At 38.2% G+C, this 24,027-nt stretch overlaps 2 protein-coding genes across 3 annotated transcripts; one reads left to right on the plus strand and one right to left on the minus strand.

The window, feature by feature from the left end:
• Window positions 1-5,453: 5,453 nt before the first annotated feature.
• LOC148905285 (uncharacterized) lies at window positions 5,454-7,539 on the plus strand. Its single transcript, XM_089040394.1, has 5 exons — window positions 5,454-5,888; window positions 6,250-6,323; window positions 6,427-6,518; window positions 6,865-6,974; window positions 7,060-7,539. The coding sequence occupies exons 1-5, from the start codon at window positions 5,508-5,510 to the stop codon at window positions 7,438-7,440; spliced, it is 1,038 nt and encodes a 345-aa protein (XP_088896520.1). The 5' UTR covers window positions 5,454-5,507; the 3' UTR covers window positions 7,441-7,539.
• Window positions 7,540-9,867: 2,328 nt separating this feature from the next.
• LOC116287545 (kinesin-like protein KIF17) lies at window positions 9,868-17,820 on the minus strand. 2 transcript variants are annotated; one of them, XM_031694227.2, is made up of 4 exons: window positions 17,570-17,820; window positions 12,922-14,191; window positions 11,137-11,702; window positions 9,868-10,602 (listed from the first exon to the last, which is right to left on the minus strand). In XM_031694227.2, exons 2-4 carry the CDS (start codon window positions 14,063-14,065, stop codon window positions 10,516-10,518), a joined length of 1,797 nt encoding a protein of 598 aa, XP_031550087.2. In that variant the 5' UTR covers window positions 14,066-14,191; window positions 17,570-17,820; the 3' UTR covers window positions 9,868-10,515. The 2 variants fall into 2 exon arrangements, with proteins under 2 accessions (XP_031550087.2, XP_031550086.2); XM_031694226.2 differs by lacking the exon at window positions 17,570-17,820 and adding an exon at window positions 15,712-15,906.
• Between the last annotated feature and the right edge of the window lie 6,207 nt (window positions 17,821-24,027).

Below are 24,027 nucleotides of genomic sequence, written 5' to 3' on the forward strand. Positions count from 1 at the left end.
ATTTGCCCATACATTTGCCTATGCAGGCAAAGGTCGGGGTAAATTTCTAATAAATTTGCCATTGCTTTGCCATACATCTAAACACATGGGTAAATATGTTATATATTTGCCCTTAGTTTAGACGCATTTACCCAGTGGGGATATATGATAACCGTTTTTGCCCTATATTTGCCCTATTGTCAAATGAAGGGCACATATGAAATCAACTTTGCACTAGGCTTTGCCCCATATTTACCTGGGGAGCAAATACAATACCCCAAACTGAGTATATCCGATGTGAGGTTTCCGTTTCAATTTATTGCAATCAAAACTTTTCAAAACAAATCAATAATTTTTCAACTGAATTATGATGGATGTTGGCTTGTTTTTACGACTTACGAGGGGGGAGTGCATGCAGGTCCATCTCAGTCATATGTGTCAATTTTTTCTCCTAACGCATGACATCAATGTTGCGACCACATTAATTCAATCATTGTTTTGCTTTGATGTCATGAAAGTGAGGTTATATGCGTTGATACACACAGGAAAAAACGCGGACGATGTATTTTTAATATGCGTAAGTCGTACATGCGTTTTTTCCAGTGACAATAAGAAAACTCATTAACCCATTAACCTCAGCTGCATTTCAAACCGCTAACATCTGTAATATTATTTGAAGCATCAATTTTGTTTAGTCTAAACATATGAATTCATCTTTTTTATTGGCAATATATGCAATTTCATTCATAATTATTTTAATTCATCTAATTTTAAACTCATCAAAGAATTCATTCAATTTTCATTTTGACTATCTAGTTACTGATGCACAGTTCAAACAGTTTATTTTTGATAGCTTTGAATATTTTTCCTGGATGATACTTTACTGTCATCTCCATCATCCGTACAATTTACGTTGTAAAGGACAAACAATTAATACTCTTTCTTTGTCAATAACATCGTAAGCAGCAACAAACTGGCTGTGTATCCTTTGTATGGGAATGAATGTAGAGGGCCCTTCCATTTCAAACAAGTTTCTGCACCAAATTTCATGTGGTCTGCCAATCCTGTGTCTTTCTGGATGTCGCTGATACCATCGAACCTTTGCCATACACAATGATTCCTGCTTGCCATCAATTATAATGGTTTGTTTAAGAAAGAAATCGACAACACCGGGGCGCAAGTCAAATGAATCGGTCTCAATACTGCCACTATATTGGCCACACCAACTTGCAAGAATGAAGGAAGAACGTTCCAGTTTAGAGTCAGAGGACCCTAGCTTTGTCCCCGAATATCCAATGGTACTAATTCTCTCAAACGTATCGGTAACACATTCAATGACCGAGTGTTGAGGTAAAATTGTTTCATAAGCTTTAAAGAGATATTCTGTATAGTCATCATCAAGAACATCAATGGATCGAGGTGAAAAACATGAGTATGCATTCATATTGCTCCACTCTAAGCAACGTAGTACTTGGCCAACTGAAAGATTAAGTGTTGATGGTATTGATGGGATGCTTTCGCCAAGTGTTCCTACTTGTTGTGCCTCCTGAAGAAGTTGAAATACTGGTTGGAAAGTTTCTCGAAATCTCTCTGGTAAAGGGATATCTCTTAGTTCATGCTTTTGGAAAAATTTTCTCATGATTTGTATTTCAACAGATCTATTGTTAGTTCGAAACGCTCCTAAAATCCCATTGAAACGTTCGAAGCTGAAAAGCCAAAATGAATATACAGGCCCGTAATCTAAAATACATTGTTTGAGGTGCAGGTGTAGATGCATGTTTGGCGTAACACGTTCCTTTCCATATCGTTTTTCAAACGATTTACAAAATTCCACTAGGTAATCATGTCCTTCTTGTAGCTCTTCAGTTGTAATAAGTGGAGAGCAAAGGTGAAAGCAGGACAATACGAATAACCTCCACAGCTCCAAATCATCTGTTGGAACGATATTCCAAATGCAGAATACAGAATACAAGAGAGTCCATGTTTTCCACTGATCAGCAGTAAATCCTCCAAACGATGTTGATATCTTTTTCGGGAGACGCCCAATAAATGATGGTGCTTTGACGTCATCTACCTTTTCCTGGATTTTATTCAAATTTTCTTTAGAAATAATTGGCGTTTCAGCATTTAGCCATACATTTTTCATTAAATGTTTTGCTGTCCCTAAAAACAAATTGTGCATAGGATCAACAACATGGTAACGAGTACAATCGAAGTAAGGCAACTGTAAGAGTTCAGAATATCTTGTTCCAGTGGAAGTTTCAATTTGGTTTCGTTCATCAGCGGTTGTTGCATTGAGTATTTTCTGAGCCTCTCTTCGGTGCTCTTCATTTGTCCTTGGTGTATCGTCATCTTCGAAACCTGAAAAATCCATGCTACTAAAATCTCCGGGGAAAAATCTTGTGCACTTTGAGCACCCTCGGTGAGCAGTACATCCTAAGAAACCGCAAACTTTTCTTAGTGCAGGAATGTCACAAGCAATACAAAGGAGGGCAGCTCGAAAACATCTTGCTGTTCTACTCCCATGAGGCCGAACTTGGATGCCTTCGTGCCACAATAAGTTCAATTCGGCTACAAGTGGTTGTAAGTACGTATTGATATTCAATTTGGGCTCGTGTGGACCAGGTATTACCCCAACTATTATTACGTTTTCCTCTTTGTACCTTTCTTTTCTCGGAAGATTTAGGAGGACCATATATATGACTCCAACGCTATAGACACTGTGCTTAAAAGGCTGAAACCAGTCAACATTCAGCATAAAAGCATAATTATTAGGCTGGGCAAGGAAAGGAGTGCCGTTAAAATATTGCCAATCTTTCCACACTTGGCCATCGTAAATATCAACTAAAATATCGTCCGGTACATTCCGATTTCTCCAAATCTCACATTTTTGTACAAAGTCTGGTCGCTTAATAAAGTGAGTTAGAGTGTCTCTGATGCTTTTATAACAATAAACTTTATGTGGGTACAATTTCGTCTGTCCATTTTTCAAACGAATTTCCTTAAGCAATTCCGCTCCACAAGGTGTGCGGCGAAACAATTGACGGTGATTCGGAAAAGCAATGTGAGAACATGGTTTAGCAATGACACGCCCGAATCTTGTTGTTATGCAGTCTTGAAAACGGTATAGGGTGTCGCATTTCGGACAAACAACATACTTTGAATGCTTATCTTTAAAAGAAAGATAATTTTTCAAGAGTTTGAAGGAGCTCGGGAAAACCAATACTGCGGTTGGGAAAATGATTGGCGAAAGCTCACACAAAACCTGAAAAATCGCTTTAAAAAAGGCGAGGAGAATATCAATGCCTCGGTCTGGTACAGAAAAGTATGCAGACCAAAAGCACACAAACAAGGCAATCCAGTTAATAAGGGTCACTCGGGAACTTGCTTCGACGGCAACGCTTATTTCTGCACTAGATTGTTCAAAATCTCTTTCTACGTCTTCGATATCAATATCCCAAGTTTCAACCAATCTCCTTCTTTCATTTCCTCTTATCTCTTCATGGTCAGATTCACTGTCCAACTTGTCATCCCAAAACCGCTTGATCTTCTTCCTCAAAGTTATTTATTCCGTCTCCTTTAAACATAAGCAAATACGATGTATTTTATTCATTCGGCATTGTATAACTGCAACATAGTATAATATAAAGTCTGAAACCATTATAATACTAGAAAAAAAAAAATGTCAGTAAAAAAAACCTCATGGGCTAAGGGACCGGTCATTATTTAAGTGGGGGAGGGGGGGGGGAGAAAAAATTGGGGGGGGGGGGGGCCTGAAATTTTTGCTAGTGAAAGTCTTGAAATTTAAAAATGACTTTTAGGGAAAATTTTTAAATTTTTTACTACAATCCGTGGGGGGTTTTCGATAAACTTGGATGCCTTCAAAGGGGGGGCCTTGAAATTTTTTTGCGTCACTGACAATTTCTCCTCCACCCCCCCCCCCCCCCTACCTCCAACTTAAATAATGACCGGTCCCTAAATGTATAATTTTGACCCAAATTTTGCTCTGAAAATAAATGATTTCCATTGAAAATAAAATATAAATTTCTAAGTCAGCAAAACAACAATTTATAATTCGTGAAAGAAAAATGATAAATCGAAAATAAAAAACCCAAGAGACATATTAAATAAATTACTTATAATTGTATTTCTCTAACTTGACAAACATGTTTTGCCGGATACCATGCTATCTCAGGATGACCACAGTCATGAATTGATTTGGAGACAAAAATGTACAGCAATATCCATTTGAACATAGTAAATTCTTTTTGGCGTTTTAAATGAGTTATCTCTAGCTATGATTTTATAAACTCTTTGAATGAACCTTTCTGAATGAACACTGAGGTTTTAATGGCAACCATAAGCCGATTACTTAATAATGCACCTTTCTTAAAAGTAACGGTGAAAACGAGGCTAAGATAGAAATAGAAAAGAATCATTCGTACCTCTAACTTAATCTCGCTTCAATAACACTAATGCTTGGTAGTAAATCCAATAGGGGAGCTAGATCATGTGCAAATCAGCCGCTTGTTAAAGATTCAGTCTTTTATCTATGCAGTTTGACTTTAACATTTAAAGATTATATAATCTAATCATCAAATAAACGTATAACATCAATACCTTTTTGTGAAGTAGCTGGTAAGAATTCGTCACTTGATGGTTGGTTTGTATTTGGCACATCAGAGGAGTCTTGATCAGTTTGGTCCAAAACGTTTATCTCGCTGTAGTCATTAGAAGAAGTGTCGTTCTGGCCGTCAATCTCGTGAGTGAAAATACTATCATTTGAGTCTTCGTCGTCATTCCGCTGTAATTGCCATTGATTTGTTAAAGGATCATAAAATTCTTCTTTGTGACGGCAAAATACTCTGTAATGTAAATCTTCGTTACAATGAAAGCAATGATAACGCTTTGACATCGCAGAAGACATTTTGTTTTCCAGAACTATATAATTAAAAAGACGGTGTGTATCATTGGGATAATTACTCAAAATCCAAGCATTTTGAATGGCTAACAGCCATATTCCAGCGTAATAAAGTTCCACGTCCATCAACCACATGCCACTGGACAAAAGCACGCCGGATCTTTATTACCGCGCCCTTTTCCTTAGAGCTGTCACTGTTGGCGGCAGATAATGGTACGATGGTTTTAGAGCTAGAAGCTAATCAAGTTTATTGCAATGATATTTCGTGAATCTAGGCTTTAGAAAAAATTTCATAACTTTATAAAATGGAGCAAATAGCTTTAAGATAATAGACATATTACTTAACATGAATCCTGGATACAACTTCAGCATTTTTATAAGACAGTTATTCCTTTTTTTATTATTAGACTTCATTATATGAACGTATATGTCATCACAAGTCACGTGATACGCCGTGATAGATAGGGGGTAGATTTGTTCGGTGGATGTGCTTATTCGTTCATTCGCCTTTTGGTCACAAACAGATAACAAACTCTGTCGGTCATCTAGTTTCCCGCACATTCTATATCTTTGCTTATAAATTGCGTTCATTCGTCGCGATCAAAAAATGGGAAGAACATCTACACCTTTACCAGGACGCCCAATGCCAATCCATTCTGTTACTGCAACTACCAGTACAAGCAGTACGAGTAGACATACTGAAAATGGCGCCAATTCTCAAAGGCTTAATATACTTATTCCCTCTGTCCCTGGTGGTAACGAGGATGTGCTAAGAGAACACAGAAATCGCCTATTGCAAGCAACAAGCGAGAATGAGAACGTTGACCCCGACAGCGAAAAAGAAGAAATTTCTTCAAATTTCGAAACGATTGTAAAACAGTTTAAAGAACTGCAAGAACAAAACCGCCAAATACTAGCCGCCTTAAAAGAAAGCCAGCAGAACAAGGACAACAGCAAGACCAAGATTACTGTCTCAAAGGCTGTTGCAGTAAGTAAAGTGGCAATATTTAAAAAAGCAAGCTATTTTTATTGATAATTTTACTGGGAATTCTTGGCGCGAAGAGTAGTTGGTATAATTATGCAGCGGTATAATTTATGCAATGCTAAAATTGGCGGGAAACCCGCCATGGCAGTGGTTAATGCTACCAAACTTTACTATTGATTTCCAATAACAAGACACTGAATGATAATGATAATTTCCTTTTTTGTAAAGGAATTGATTTGATTTCGATTTTTTTCCCAATATTATACAATCACAGCCATAAAAATAATGAAAACATTATTACTATGTCTAAGAATAACTTAAGGTACATCTTATGATTTTAATGAATTATATTATGTTATTACAGTCTGAAGTACGCTTGGTAGCAAAGAAATTACGGGACAGGGAAGAAAACCCTCTTATATGGGATTTTACTAAAGCGTAAGTATAAAAATTTAATAAAAATGATCTTGTCTGAATCATCCATAGTTTCTTTCCATATTAAGTTTCCACTTACCACTCAAATATGGCATTTCCTAATTAGTTTCAGAGATGACGTCAACGAACAGATTAATAACGCAATAAGGGATAGAGTTCTGAATGTTCATAAGGATGTCGCTGCCGTCGAGTTAGAAGGTATTTATGTATTTTATATTACGAAGTGCGAAAGGCCTTATGCACCTATCAAAGTTAACCCGGGGGGGAGGGGTGAGGACAAAGGGTGGTGGTGGTCGGGGGGGGGGGGGGGGGGAGGGGGTAACGAAATCCTTTTAGAAATATTCAAATGCCGAAGGGAGGGGAAGCAGTTTGAAATAAAATAACACGGAAAAGAAAAAAAAAAAAAAAAAAGAAACAAAAACGAAACAAAACAAAACAAAGCAAAAACAAATGGATGCTAAAGGAGTAATTGTCGGCCAAATGCCAAAATTTCTAACAAATTTTGTCTCAAGTTTTAATATATGGGTACTTGATATAATTTCAGCTGCCCTTAAAAGTCACTTTCTGACGAGAAGAAAGAGAAACAAAAGAGAGCGTTCAGGGGCCCTTGGAAGGCATCAAAAGATGCAGCGGAAAACACAAAGAAAACAAAATGTAAGTAAACTGAATTTGCAACGATTATGACTTTGTTTAATAAGAAACTTTGACTGACGGTGTTTTTTTTTCTTTTTTCTTTTAGCTCCTAAAATCCAGATCCAAGGCAGCGGACTTGTCAACCTCGCTATCACCAGGGGACAAAGAGAAAGTCAAGGCAATTATGAAACTGGAGTATATGTCATCAGAGGAGTCGATGTCAGAGGCGGATGACCAGGCTGATGACGATACAGCGGACAGTGGCTCTGATAACGAAGGGGGCCCTACTAAGCAGAGTAAAGTTTTAATAAAACACCCTCTGCCATGGAGAAGCCCCCTAGCTAATCAGTTCATGGAAAGCATGGACCGAAAGGCAAAAAGGAGGCTGTCAGAGCGCAGTCTCACCATGCTTTTGAAGCGGAAAATCGGGGAGCCGTCAAGACGCCCAAGGCCATTTGGAGGTCCCGAATGGGCATTGAGAGCCTAAAGGTTTTTATCAAATCAAGGGCACTGGGACACCGAACGTGGTTGGGGTTTCTACGAGTTTTATGAATTAAATCTTGTGTCACTGTTCCTCCGTTCCTTTGGCCTGATTTCTAGGGTTTTCGTTCTTTCGATTACTTGAACGTTATACTCGTTTATTTGAAGAAATCCAAAGGTCAAACGGTATAGCAGCGGCTATCTAAGCCTATTGACCTTTGGATTTCTTAAAGTAAACAAGTATAATGTTCAAATAATCGAAAGAAGAAGGAAAACCCTAGAAATCAGGCCAAAGGAACGGAGGAACAGTGACACAAGATTTAATTCATAAAACTCGTAGAAACCCAACCACGTTCGGTGTCCTTAATTAAGTTTTTGCAGTTATAAATGAAGTGTACTACTACAGAATATCTAAAAAGAATCGTACATAAGCCACAGATCGATTGACAACTAAATATATTATGATCTCCTTTCACAAATTCTGTCACAAGATGAAACAAACACCTATAATTAATTTACAGAACTAGCATTTTCAATTAGTTGTAGTTAACAAATTGTTCATAGTTAATCAGTCGTCAAGAAAAGGAAATTCACAATAAAAATGTTTCAGTATGATTTATGTCTTTTTTCCTGCTTCTTAGTATAGGTTAGCTATGTTTAAAGTATGAGGTGGTTGTCACGACATATATCGTTTCTATTTTTTTTGGCCTGCCATAAGTGACAATAGCTGAAGACTGATAATATAGTTAAATTTAGCAAATATGATGAGCATAATTCAACTGAGCAAATATGGCTAAGACGCGCTGGTACATCTAAGGCATTAAGGGGGCATTAATCACATATACGGTCAGAGCATATCGCATGGTATATGTAAGGCATAAATCACATATACGGCCTGGAAAAATACAGGGTATATGTAAGGCATTAATCACATATACGACCTGGGCAAAGACAGGGTATACGTAAGGCATTAATCACATATACGGCCTGGGCAAACACAGGGTATATGTAAGGCATAAATCACATATACGACCTTGGAAAATACAGGGTATATGTAAGGCATAAATCACATATACGGCCTGGGCAAACACAGGGTATATGTAAGGCATTAATCACATATACGGCCTGGGCAAAGACAGGGTAAATGTAAGGCATTAATCACATATACGGCCTGGGAAAATACAGGGTATATGTAAGGCATGAATCACATATACGGCCTGGGGAAACACAGGGTATACGTAAGACATAAAACACATATACGGGCTGGGCAAATACGTGCACATATCAAATGAGCATTCACATTTACTACCGGGTAAATGTATGGATGATATGATATCTGCTATATATTTGCCGTTTGGGATTTTACTGGGCCATACGGACTTTGCCATCTGTGCCCATGGGATAAATGTGTAGGTACATATCATATACAGTCATTGGGCAAATATTGTCTACTATTAGTCAAATATGATATTTGCCCATATATTTGTCTATATGTTTGCCTACATGACAAATCCATTTTTTCGTCGAGTGGGCCCTGTTGTGACTTAGGCATTCCTGAATAAAGATTCATCATTATTTTCATAAACATGCGAACTCGGCAGCTGCGAACTGCACGCTGAAATTTGGTTTTTCGCTGCCGTCAATTAAAACTAATCAGTCTGTTCCTTCCATATTTTGACTGGTGGCAGTAAAAGACCAAGTCGCGTCGCAAGTTCGCATGTTTATGAAAGTAGCAGTAATGGCAACAAAGCAATGATACTCCAACAGGGGCGTAGCCAGGATGTTGTCTTTTTTGTTGGGGGGGGGGGAGGGGGGACACTTGTTTAGAACATTATCGTTTACCTCCTTTGAACTTATCACGTGACTACTTAGGTGTTTAGGGGATGACTTTCTTTGGTACAGCCGCTGAGTGAAAATGATGGATTCAGCACCTTTTGCAGCTTCAGTACACGGTTTATCGATATTAAACCATTAAATATATTTGCTATCAAGCGCGCTAAAAAGAAACTGTGGCCCCTCCCCCTAGCTACGTCCCTGTGTTGAGAAATGTGAAAGGACTTCTGTGCTGCATAACATAAAACTGATTTACCATCATTTATATATGTACAGTACTTTAAACATAATATTATACCTCGTCATTGTAATAGATCGTGAAAGATATAATGCATGTTAAAGCAATAAAGGCTCAGAAATACCCTAAAAGAGGCCTCATAAATGAACGCCGGGTCAACAATGTTCAGTCTTAAACAAACGCCAGGGTATTGAATCAAGTAAGTACGGTGGCATTTGTTTTTACCTTTTATTAACATTCACTTTCTGAACAACAAAAAAGTCACTATGGGGGGTGGGGTGGTGGAATTGTGAGCTAAAGGGAACAAGTAATGTCAGTCATGATACCGTCATGTTACCGAGTGAGTACTCAAACTATTGCTCCTTTACGAGTGAAATATGCCACGCATTTTTATTTTACATCCAATTAATATAACATACGTACAGGAAAATATTCTCCTATCACGACCAACCTCAGCCTACAGATTCATGCAGCTTGGAGTTTTTGTGTAAAACGCCTGAGGTGTTAGGAAAGAGGTCATAAACCTTTAACGCATTTTGCAGTAATGTTTCCACATTTTAGTCCCTAGTTTGAATAAACATCTTTCTCACGTGTCTATGGAATGTCAAGGAAACGCCTTGGTTTACGTGCTGGTATAGAGAAGGACTGTAGTACAGACGAAAGTGAAACATGAGATTTATTCCAATTAAGAAGAATATATACTTGGAGTCTAAAATGGGGCACCATTGCGCCCATGCAAATCAGGTCTGTTTCTGCTGCTAACTGAAACGACGCTTGTCTTTAATTCGTTATGCTGCTAAATCAGGCTTTACAACTTTCGTTCCTAGAGCCCTTATTTCTTACTGCGCATGCTCGACGAAACAAATTATTTCGTCGAGCATGCGCAGAAGAAATAAGGGCTCTGGGAACGAGATTGAGGCTTACGAAGAGATTCATGCAATGTTCTGCGCATGCGCCACATTTTACTTTACAATTTATTTGTTCGTAGTTAATTAACTTGACGGCTCAGTCTTATAAGACTTTTTGCTTTATGGCGAGTCTCTCTCCAAAGAATGATATTCCAAAACAGAGATTACACAAGGCCCCGGACACTGGACCCTGCGAAACAAGATACGAAGGAAATGAATAATTAAATGGTTAGTGAACAAAATAGATACCCAGACCCTTCTCACCAAAAAATCACCATGAACCTTCGATTTGTCGTTCGAGGAAGCTGAGAAGGCTTTGGGTACGAGAATAAAGAGAATGTGAACTCCAAGGGAATATATAGGATTCGCACGAGAAATCTGAATCTCCACCTTGTTGTTTTTCTTACTGTTTACAGTAAAAGTGCTGTTAGTCTCCTACACGTTTGCCATTAGTGTCGTCACGCAATGCTCTCGCTTCCCTAGGAAGCTACCAGTCGGGGAGGGTGTTGCGTGACGACCCTAATAGCAGATGTGTTGGAGACTAAAGTGCTATGCGACTTGGATCTTTTTTTGTGTGATCCCCCTCTTTAGGCAGACTGTTTTTAAATGGCCCTATTCAAGTACCACCCTCAATGAAATTCAAGCTTGTGATAAGCTTATACTAGTAAAATAATCGAAAAAAATATCGAGAGCTTTAAGTCAAAAATAAGATGACTAAACTAACCTCGTCATCAAGATAAATTGGCATTTTCCCCTTCAATATGTTGGTATCACTCCTTTTCTGCTCTCCGATGTAAGGCGAAACGCTTCTCGATCGCCCATCACCAAACTCCCTCACCAGCACACCTAGATTTTGAGTATCCCAATCCTCTGGGAATTCGAATACATCACTGTCTGATGAAGACGCATGTGCATCAGAGTTCAAGCTCGACAAACTATGCAAATCATCTGTAGAAATTGACTTTACTGGCACGTGATCTTCATCCACAGGAATCCCGACTTCATCGTACTGTAGAGCAAGAGCGCATGCGCCGTCACCATTGCGACGTGACGTCATCAGCGAGTGCTTCTCCTCCACGACTGTCTGACAAGTTGCGAGTTCAAAACGTTTTTCTACAGAAAGTTCGGTTTTTAAATCTGATAAGGTCTTGAATCCTTCTGCTTGGAGAAGCTTCTTTTTTAAGACTTGTGTTTGAATTTCCTGGACTTCGTATGTCGTTGTTGTCGTTACTGTTGTTAGACTTTCTTTTTGTGTTGTAGAAGCTTTCTGCATTTTCTTTTTCCTGAATTCTGCAAACATAACAATAAGCTATTTTAGGGAAAGTACGTGTTTAATTGGCGGAGGTTTGGGGCTTCAGAGTGAATGATCATCAGTAAAAATTTGAATTTTTTGTGGAGGGTCAAGCCTTTTTATTTTGATGAAAACTGTTTTCTTGTTGACTTGATCATGAATTTTTTGCTGATTGAAGAGGGGAGGGCTACAACCATTTTTAAAATGTTCACTGCGAATCCGCAGCTCATTTAACTACCTCCTACCTGCCCCAGTATCTAAAACAATTCCTGTACTTAGAAAAACTTGTTCTACTTGTATTTTAACGATAGTACATAAGGTGTCAATGTAATAACAAGGGTCTTCGCCCGGAATAACCTCGTCCCCAAGCACTATAACTTATCTATATTTCTATATCTTGTATTTCATAAGTGCTACGCGGTCCACGTATTCTCATCTTTGCATCATAATTACCGCGAGCTAACATCTATTTCACCCCGGGCTGCTCTCAGTCTGACCTCTAGCTCAGCTGGTAGAGCATCGGTAGTACAATTCCGAAGGTCGTGGGTTCGATTCCCAGCGAGGTCGGAAATTAATTTTTCCGAATTTAATTCCAAGGGTCTTTTGCCCGAAATAACCTCGTTCCCAAGCACTATAACTTATCTATATTTCTATATCTTGTATTTCATAAGTGCTACGCGGTCCACATATTCTTTTCAATGTAATGACCTGATTTTAGAAAACAAGGTCATGTATTTATATAGAGTTTCAAGGAACGAAAGACTGGACGATAATGAATGGATTAATGAAAACTATGTCAGAAAACTAAAATGAATGGACGTATTACTGAACGAAGCGTAAAATTAATGAATGTGTTAATAAGTAAATGAATGAACAAAGGAATAAGTGACTAAATTAGTGATTTGTTGAGCTCATTCAGCCTTCACATCAGCGAATCATTATTTTACTACCTCGTTATACCCCCTCCCCCACTTCCCGATGGGACACTTACATTACGACGTCACTTACTACCACTCACAGAATCCTTTGCAAACTTTCTTTTGTCAGTTCAGTTAATTAGTAGAATTTGTCTTATACTATTCTTATGACTATTCTTATTATATTCTTATAATACAAATTTAAATGATAATAAAAATTCGCCAAGCATTATGGTAGTGGTAGTAGATGACGCCATAATGTAAACGGCCTATTACGGTACGTTAAGAAAAAATGATGTACCTTCGATTTCTAGCGCAAGGTGAGACGGGATATCAATCTCCTGTGCAATGATTCTCTTCAACTGTTGAATTTCCTCTTGATATTTCTTGATCAAAGAATCCTTAGGATCTTCATTGATCCTCGGTCTGTTTTTGATATTCTTTGCTCTCTTAGCATATCTCAGTGTAGTTAGTGTCTCTTCATAGTTATTCGCCCCCGGGCTGATACAAGCGATCATTAACGTTCTAGAGTTCCCCCCAAGGGAATCCTGTAACAATCTAGTAAGCTTAGAGTCTCTGTAAGGAATGTGTTTTATTTTACCATCGACTAAAGCAGATATAACATTACCAAGGGCCGACAGCGACAAGTTGATTCGCGTCGCTTCTCGAAATCGTTCCCCTGTCGCAAGCGATTTTCCTTGTCGTTCGCTGCCAGCCAAATCAACCAAGTTCAATTTTCCACTTCGAAAGAATTCCTTCCCTTCACCGTGATGTATACTCATTTCTAGGTCAATAATAAATATCGAATGCGACCTAGATGAACCGGTATTCATACAAGTTGCTCCTACCGAGCGATTGGCTGATCCGATGGCTAGAATCTCCTCCATGTCTTCATAACAGTCCACAGTTATGCTCGACAAACCCTTGACGTACATCCCTTTATCTGGGTGCTCCTTAATTTCAAGTTTGCACCGACTATTCTTGACCAACAAGTCTCTTATATCTTCATTATAAATCTCAAGAAAAGACACGTGCAATAGATACTCCCTGTTGTCATGGTTGCTGTTGCTATGGATACTGTTGAGGATGTGGTTAAAGCAGCGAGGGATGATACCGGTTTGTGTTTCTGGTTCTTTAACGCCTTCCATCGTGAAGGTTTTGCCGCACGACGTCTGTCCGTACGCGAAGACTGTCCCGTTATATCCATCGAGGACACCCTGGACTATCGGCTGTACGATGCCCTGGTAGATGGTGTCCGTCCCGCAATAAGAATTAAATACACCGTCAAAAGTGAACACCTTTCTCGTGTTGGAGGAATCTGAAGGTTTTTTAATGGAGCACTGACGCTTCGAGGGGTCCATGATGACCACAGTTTCAGTCTTCATTTTACATTCACTTTCATTCAATGGTCTGCAGCGTGCTATGACTTTGACGCTCTCACTCATAGCGGTGTCATCAATAGCCTCGGTTTGAAGACACTAAAGTCAACAGCCCCGAATTGATGCCAGGTATGTCATCATTACCCTCGACATGGAGCACTCAACAGCATTTATATACTTATATATGTGACCCTGTAATAAATAGAAAACATTGTAAACTTTTGATGAATTACACTGACCAAATGCTCAAGCAAAAACAAAACCTGTATTAAAATTAAATATTAGACCCGCTGGGTGTCTTTCGATCCACATTATCTCCTTCTGATACGCCTTGATGTGAAATTCCTCACACTTTTCGTATTTGTTACACTGAGGGCATTCGAACCGTGAACAATATTTCGAGTCTTTCGTGACTTTCTCAAAATGCATACTGTAAGGCCCCGTCCACACGTATCCGGAAATTTTTGTATCCGCAATTTTTTTTTTTTTTTTTTTTCGATACTGAAAATGTTTGCGTCCACACGCAGCGTATCCGAATCGTTTTCACCACACGTATCCGTTTTCGTAAAATTTGCGGATACGGACACACAAATTTGCGGACACGTGTGGACTAAAACATCCCCTGAGCTAATCGATTGGAAATAACTAGTTGGCCTTCGTTCCATGATTGAATTGGAATTTAGAAGCTATTCCTCTGTTGAGGAAAACCCTCGATATGAACTACAAGGACTATTTCTACTCTCAACTAATTTCATATGAAGCCAGCGAGTCCGTGGATCGAGTACAGAACCCGTGCTTTCCAAAATCTACCTTTAGAACTATTACTATTACTAGAACTATTCTGCCTTGTGAAGTCTTACAGTTTTGAATTTCAAACCGTAAGTTCTTGTATGGAATCTCGTATGCGTCTTGGGTTATCACCATTTAACAAGAAAAACAAAAGACGGAAATTCCAGTTGGAAAAAGGAATGGCACGTGTTCATGATTCCGATCGGAAAGTTCCGGACAACTCTTTCGATTGAGAATCCACTTTTCCCGCTCTTTTTGGTTCTTCCGGTAGATGCGTGTACCTCTTGTCGAAAGTGAAAATCCGCGCGTCCTTAGGCTTACCATTTTAGCAAGCGAATTTCCAACCGAAAGGATTGGTCTAAATGGTTAGTACACCTTATCTCTATTTTTCGTAGCAACTGTCACCAATTAACTTTGAACAATATCTATATTTCCTTACACAAAACACCTACTGAGACCCGATTGATTGCCTCTTGGAGTCCGGGACTACTACTTCATCCGTCCGGTAAGAAATGATAGATCTCTAGACAGTCTAGTAAATCAAATTCAAATTCTGAAAACTGACCATTCCGATTTATAATCATTCCTTTTTGAAAACTCCTCTAAAAATATTTTTACTTTACTCGCATTCTTGATTTTTCCCCTAAACAGATATTTACTGGATTCCATGGTGGGTTTCAAAAACCTATTTTAAAAATATCGTTTGAGTTCAAGACAAACAAAATGTCTGTTGGTCATTCACTGATTTGATCGGTAACATGAACCGATCGAACCAGGAACAAATAAATAGCAAATATACCAAACGTTAATCTGTTAGTAAGACAAGTATCGAAAGTCTATGTAGTCTACAGTACGTACCACTTAAAAAGGTGATACAACTTGTCGTTGAAATATCTTATTAAAAAAGAATTAAGCTACAACACCTTCAAGAGCCTTCTTCATTCTTGTGTTCCAATTTAAATGCGTTAAAAACACACATTTTTCTTAAGCACACAAACGTAGACCCAAGATTTTGTCGTGATGGGAATTTTTAGTTCGTTGTCATCATTCTTTCATATCGTTGGTAGAAATAGTTAATCTGCAGGAAGGAACGGTTGGAGAGAGAATTTCTTGATGAAGAAACTTTGCTTTGAAGGCCAACAGTCAAAAGTGTCAGGGCATAATATAGCACCTGTTAAATTCTTCTCATTAAACAAGGATTTCCACAAAGCTAAATACCCAGGAGGTTTATTGATGAAGTGTGTAAACAACCTGTTGGCACAGCTTTTGATTGTTCTCTACTTGATATAAACCAATGAACATTTTGAAACAATTCAAATTTGAAGTTTATTGGGGCGAGTTTGGTACGGCTAACATGAACGATAGTGAAACTTCAGTCACTGGCAGCAAGATGCTTTCAAGCCGACACTATGATGGTTTCCACCCACACAAAAATTGCTTCTAAAATGGTTTGCTGCAAACGTTAAATTAAAATAGGTTCCCGTCATCAATAAATTGGCTTTCCAACGACTGTCGAAACGGGTTCTGTCAACACAGAAATGGTTTCCCGCCAAAGCTAAACACTAAAATGGCTTTCAACATTAAAATGGGTTCCCTTGGCGAATAAAATGGGTCCCGCCGAAATATTAAAAAAGGTTCTGTCGAGAAAAAATAGTTTCCTCTAACACTTAAATGGGTTCCCACTAATAAACTGGGTGGCGTAGGCACTAAAATGGGTTCCCAACCAGAAGCGAAAGGGTTTCCCGCAGAAACTAAAATGGGTCAACGAAACTATTCGACGTTCAAGTTAATAACTTAAAATAAACTAAAACAAAATAATGATAATAACTTTTTTAAAACATAAATTTAAATAACAAAAACAGAAACAAAAGTCGAAGGTTTAGGAGAGAATTGGACGCCCCGGGCGCTTGCTAGTTGTAGTTCCCCAGGGACCTTTGTCTATTACCAGTGAGTGTGCGTGTGTCACGCGAGTTTGCTGTTCGCTTCATTTGGGTCAACACTTTCCTAACTGGTACCTGCCGTGTTGATGCGTTATATCTGTTTTAACTTAGAGTGCATACATAACAATATAACATCTAGAATTCACAGTTCTGGCGTACGAAATGGACTAAATATTCTCTTCAAAGATTAAAGCTAAAAATTGCACTTTTTAACAAAGCTTTCTCTGATTCCATTTTATATATTTATTACGATAGTGTAAAAAGTCTTAAATGTAGTTGAAATTAGTTTTTTTTTAAATATAAAAATTGATTGCGGCAAATGGAAAAATTTCGTAAATTAGACGAATTGCTTGGGGAATTCTGACATCAAAGAACTTTTAGAATCAAATCATTGAGTAAAAACAACACGATTGAGTCAGGCTTTGCCAATGAGATTTTATGATTCGTTGACATTTTGAGTTCAGTGACGGAATACTGGCATACCAAAATGACTGCCTTTTTATAACAATAGTGAATAAAATATCGGATGAAAAATGATTGCGCGTCAGTTCAGGATACAAATGCCAAATTTTATACTGATAAAGTGAAATAAGAACTTAGGTGAATTAAAAGATATATTCCTTAGAAACAAACTGAGAATTAAACGTAATTTGATTTCTTGACACAAGAAATCATCATGATAATTAGTGCATGTGAGCACAGGCGAGACCATGGTTGTAGCAGTTTGTAGCCTGATACAACTCATGACATCTAGGAATAAATAAAGCGGCTATAATCCAAGCTATTTAGTAAACTTGGACTTAAGAAACGTCCCAATGACAACTTTATACACTTAAGTTACCTTTTCGAATGATCCTAGGCTTTCAAACTTTAAGATGTAGAATTAAGTGGTATTGATACACGGGAACTGCGAATCAGAGACGTAATCAGATTCCAATAATTTTGAGTTTCACTGAATCACACTCGTGATGTGCTGGAATCTTGCTCTCGTTTCCTGGAATGTTCCTTCAAATCGGGTACTAAATGACAAAGGTATTTTAACCAAAAGAAGTGATATTTATCTTAGGATATTAACTAGTTTGTTTTGGACGTCTTACAACCAGGAATTCGAAGGAAAACAGTCTCAGTGCATGGTTGAGCATTTGATGAAATATTAATGGTTCTCGTACGGCTGGAAGAGTGCAGTGAGGTTATTGAATCAAGCTAAGCGTATAAAAGTTTGGACACATCTTCACGACCTCGGTGTCAAAGTTATCTCAGAAACAATTTAAGCGTACCCGAGGATATGAAGGCAAAGCGACAGGAGTGTCAAAACCAGTTTTCACGCACTGAAAAATTTCAAAGTCAAAGGGACTTTTGGATTTTGGAGTTTAACTAAGCGTTTCAGGTTGTGATAGAAGCCGGTTGGATTGATGAATGATTTATATTATCCGACTGATTATAAGAGAAGTGCACTAGTCTTAAAAGGAACTGGACAAAACTAACCACTATTTTTGAAGAGGCTGGTATCTCAGTATAGAAGATAACTGACTACGCTTATTGGACTATATTTTTACACCATAGCGAATTAGGGTCGCTTATAGCGGTAGCTATAGCCAACACTCGCCTCTTATCTCTGAAGTCTCGGGCTCGATTCGATTCTGTGCTCGGCATCACTTGTGAGTAGAGTTTGTTAGGCTTCTTCCTTGGTTCGAGTTTTTTTCTCGGGTTCCCGGACGGTTTCCTCCTTCCCCAAAGGTGCTACATCTGGTCTGTGAGTTAGTCGTGCCCTGACTGCCAAGTGGTTGTTTCAGCGTTTGATCTGTGTGTTAGCTGTGCCCTGACTTAGATCAAGCCAGAAAATCTTTCAAACCTTACTTCAATTTTGGAGCCCGAGTGAACGCTAAGACAATTTGAATGTAAGTTTTTCTTTGGTCAAGATCCGCATTTTATTTAGACTTCAGAACTAAAACGTTTTCTAATAATTCCAAGTATTGGACTCTAAGTGAGCAAGTGCGGTAAGTTGGTAAGTGCGCTGCTTCTTTTCTATCGTCCGTGTCATTCCCTAGAGTATAATTTCTTTGTTTAATGGTTGCGTACGAGAAGACACATGAATATGGATATATATTCTAAATACTCCTAATGATATGCGAAAATGAAATAACTCAAAATAATCGATCATTAGCACTACTGCATATTTATGAATAACGCCACGGATTGGCTATAAAAGCGCCTCGAGTAAATACACTCATTCTTGCTTAGTTTTGCCAGCGGAACGAGTCTGACTGGCGGCCCACCCACCCACCCATGGGTCCACGTGTGAGCTTGGCCTAGACTGCTGGCTAATATTTCATCCCATCTCTTATATCAACTGAGCATGAATGGGAGTATGTGAATAGGTTACTAACCGCTCAAACGAAAAATCTTATTCTCAAGGGAATGACACGTTGCCAGAAATGGGTAAAAAAAAACTTTTGCCCAAGGTAAAGAGGTCTATATTAGTTTATCGATGCCCGTGATCGATAAGAGATGTGTGATCGATAGTGCCAGTGAAAAGGCCCGCGAAAAGCTAGGAGAAAACTCAACAGAAATAGGTTGAATAGGTTACTAACCGCTCAAACGAAAAATCTTATTCTCAAGGGAATGACACGTTGCCAGAAATGGGTAAAAAAACTTTTGCCCAAAGTAAAGAGGTCTATGTCAGTTTATCGATGCCCGTGATCGATAAGAGATGTGTGATCGATAGTGCCTGCGAAAAGGCCCGCGAAAAGCTAGGGGAAAACTCGGATTAAAAAAAAATTATTACATGTGGACAGCGTTTTATTTTATTTCTTATGCTTGTGCCTCGTGCTAATCCCTATTTCTACAGCTATTCGTTTGTCCTTAACCTTATCTATCCCCCCCCAGGAGTGGCTTTGTTGAGTAGTGGTTCTAGTTTGTCTTTTCTGTTGTAAGACCTCGCACAGTTGTTTCAATTTCCTTTAATTTTTTTGATTCAATCTCCTTCACTGGTCTTGGCTGGCCTCTGGATGGCATGGCTATGGCGCTGTCTCTCATCACTGTATGCGCAACCGCTATACAAAGTAATGATACTCTAGGGAATGAAATGAAATAGGAAAATGAGACCAAATAACGCCCAATATCTAAAAGGGGCTATTTAATAACGACAAATTTCGTGAAATATTGGAATATTAACACTAGAGAATTGAAATTGTAGCTCTTTTGAAATAATTAATCGCGGTACTTTGCAAAGAGACGCGAGGCAAGTGCGAACCAGCCAATCACAGAACGGTATGTCACATGACATCTGTTCACATAAAAATAAGTTAAACCACAGATCAAAGTCTTTTTAATTATGGAATGCAATTACACAAGTTACCAAGGGGAAAAGAATACTCCACGAAAAACGTACCAAAAATAAAATCTTTACTAAATATCTTCAATCATTTTATTTATGTATAATTAAAGTTTTAAGATTCGTTTTTAAGTTTTCTCAACTAAATTAGACATCACCACTGAGAAGGCAACTGAAAAATGTATTAAGTGAAGACGTAATAAATCAGTGAAAAATTAAAAATCTCTCTCTCAGTAATATATAGAAGATATTACATGGGCGCGCGGAGATACGAATTTTATCTTCTAGTGTTGAAAAGATCTCTCACGAGTGAGAGTAGCGAACGCGTGAGAGATTTTCAACACGAGAAGATAAAATTCCTATCTCCAAGCGGCCATGTAATATTCTGTTTATTATATAATTATCAATGAAGTATGTTTTGGCTTTTTCAGGCAATTCTTTCCGTGTATTTTTGAATAGCCATTGCAATGGTGTTATTTTCACACGTGAAAATAACATGTTATTTTCACGTGTGAAGATATCAATTCTTCGAAATAGAGAAAAATAGATATTTCATTGGTAATTATATGATAAAAATATATATTCTCATACATTCTTAATATGTAATACCTAATTGCAATAACGAAAAAAGGAAAATGATAGAAAAAGGAAGAAAAATGGAAAGAAAAATTGAAGCGAAAATAAAAAAAGAAATTAGTGGAAAAAAAAATTAAAAAAAAATATATATATATATATATATATATACCCGCTATCTACTTATTATTTAAGTCGCTCAAAAGAATCTTATTCCAAAGCAAATTCAATTTGCTAAACTTACAGCCTCCACTTATTTTATATTTCTAGGCAACACTTAGAAAGAGAAAATATTTTTAAATACAAATCACACGAAGTGTTTGCTTAGGTTTTGATTATTAAATATATAGCGTCTTTAAACAACAACATCCTATCAAATTGAAAACAGTTTTGACAGGTTTTAGTTGATTCAGTGAAGCAAAGCAAAATTTCTGAAAATTCCCCACGTACATTACGTCATTCATGGAAGCCAAAGTGATGTTGTAATGTTTAGCACGGGTGACCGGGGCGCTGACAACTACGAATGCGTATTTGAATTCGTGCGGACACCCTCGTACCCAGAGCTCCTCGGTTGTCGTTTATGACTTGTACGTATACACGTGTCGTGCACTTGACTATGGAATCCGAGGCAATACAAAATGGAATTTTTTGGTCACGTATTCGGATTAGCTCGGTAATAGCTCTCTCCTTCTCTCAGTTTGTGTGTGTGTCACTCCTGTCTGTCTTTATATTTTCTCTTTCGACTTTTTTCTGTCTTCTTTTCGTCCTTTTTCTCGTGTTCTTTTCACATCCCAAGTGTGTAGATCACAAAAGTATCGATTTTTGCCGTATGCATAACTAATAGTATTCAAAATCGAACTTCATTATTTCGCTTATAGTTTTGCCAATGTGTTCTGGGGTTCCGAGCGCTACAGCCCTGAAAAATAACCAGTTAATTCATAGGCTTTTAGGGATAACCAAATAAAAACCAGTTTTTCGTTTTAGATGCAGACACGTTCTGTGCCGTGAGCGTACATGAAAAATGCGCATGCGACCTCTCCGGCTTGCTACGATCGAGGGAGTTCTCAACGGCATGCTCTCTAGCTGTGATATTTCGTGTCATACGAAAAAGGAAAGAAATATAAAATTCATATTGTCAAGATACTACAAAGCTTTCGTGCAGTTGAATACCCGTAGAACAAGAATTTCTTTCAAGTCGTGACGTGTGAATAAAGTTTGCAAGCTGTTTGCAGGCACGTAACTTTTTAAGGTGCATATGGGGTCGTCTAATTTCTGGCTTTTTTTTCTTCATAACGGAACTTAAGCTGAAAGAAAACAAGGTGTCATCCTCGTAAGAAGGTTTTGCCGTCGATCCTGGTTTGTTTGGAGTGTTGTTTGATGGGTTTGAGAGTGTGGAGTATACAGCTAGTTCAAAAACGTTGTCGTCGACCGGGTCAAACCTACGAGACTGGACCGAAAGGGATTATGGGTAAAAATCACTGAAGCGGTTAATTATTCGTTCTGAATTCATTGTTCCCGCTAGTAATAAGATAATAATGGCGAGAAACAACCCAACAAATGTATGTCTTTGGGTTTAGGGAAAGAAAAGCAAAGCAGTACAGGGGCGGCGGAAGTTGAAAAATTTTGGGGGGGCACTCCAATATTTCACGGTACCTTGAAAGGACCCCCCCCCCTCCCTGTTTAGCTTGATTACAAACGTGTATGTGTGATATTTCAATCAGTAACATTTTGCGCGCATTAAACCACTTGCAATTGTGCTGAGAGACACAAAAATGATGCAAGTCGTCGCTAGATATATCGTATCTTTTTTAGATACAGAAAATTATGTAATATCAAAATAATAAATAATGGTAATCATAACCAAATCTCATGCGTTTTTTTTTGTGTGTGAGGCATTATATTCTGGGGGGGGGCCAGGCCCCCCCAAAAAATCTAGTTGGGGGGCCAGTGCCCCCCCGGCCCCCCCGCTTCCGCCGCCCCTGCAGTATAGTTATGATTCAGTTAACAATTCCGAAAATACGAAGGCATCAAAAAATGTCCCCTTCGACACTTCCCGCACGCCTAGCCTACGAAGGTTCTTGCTGTAAACCAGAGGCATAGATAATCAGATGAAATTATGCATTCAACTTGGCTTTAGTGTTTTATACTCAGAGTCTCTTTTCGGTCCAGTCGCGTGGCTTGAGTTGGTCGACGATAACGTTTTTTGAATTGACTGTATATGTCAGTTGTAGAAAAAACATCAACCTCTGGAAGTCTGACTATAGGTCCAATGGCTAGGGAAGACTTAGTAGCGACTCCCCACATCACCACGTAAAATGAATAATTTATTTTATTCATTTAATTTTCTTTAACTTTTTATTATCATTTCAGGTTTAAGTCTTTACATAATGGGAATTGTTCTCGATAGTGGTTTATTTTGTAGCATTTTGACAGGAACAAAATTAATGTACAATCTTTAGAAAAAAATATTTCAAATTGCTTCTTAGAGCATATATGCCGGCCGTACCGCATAAACCGAAACAGCTGAGCTGACTTCAAATGACGTCCAAGAACTTTTAATAATCGTCAATAGTGTCGTTGACTTTTAAGCACTAAGGGCGTGATATTTATTGGGCCAAGTCAGGCCTCAATCAAAAATCTCAGAAGGAACACAAGATATTAGTAGTATGAAAGTATAGAAATTTCTGGTTAATCACGTAAAAAGGTAACATTTTGACATTTCCACCATGATCCACCTACCCAGGAACGCCAGAAAACATACTTGTTAGTAGCAGATCCAGGATTTCAGGGAGTGGGAGCATTCTACTGAGCGCAACGGCCATGATAAATAAATCAACTATTTCATCAATTAACCTCATCTAACGAAGGCCGTGCTTCATCGGCTTCACGAAGGGGTTTCCACGGAGCCACCCTTTGGTCAATGACCCAAAACGCACTCTGCTAATATGAGGGGTGCCAATGGGCGTACCCAATTGTCAGTTTATTACTAATATATTGGCACCCTGTTATATGATCATTTCACAAAACCAAAAAAAAAAAAAAAAAAAAGAGGAAAAAAAACAAAGCTGAAGACTACAACAAAAGGAATTTCTTACAAATCCTTATTCTAACAACAAATAAGAATCATTTCAATTAACAAAATTTCTATGGTAACTTTGCGTCAACAGTTGGTCAAAATGTTATATTATACTCATAACAATGAGGTGTAGCCGAGTGGGTACATAGATAATTACCTGTGGTAAGCTAGTCATGAAATACAATTTTTTGCCAATTGTTGAAGTCATAAATACGTTTTTTTAATATTATCACCTTGCACCTTGTCCAAGGTGACTGAATATGAAAATTGAATTTAATAAAAGAAAGATGGTTAGAAATTTAAGTACTGTATCATT

This window comes from Actinia tenebrosa, unplaced genomic scaffold (genome assembly GCF_029948245.1).
Source record: "Actinia tenebrosa isolate PJP-AT-01 unplaced genomic scaffold, QUT_ActTen_1.0 PGA_scaffold7__59_contigs__length_16204524, whole genome shotgun sequence".
NCBI classification, from domain to species: domain Eukaryota; kingdom Metazoa; phylum Cnidaria; class Anthozoa; order Actiniaria; family Actiniidae; genus Actinia; species Actinia tenebrosa.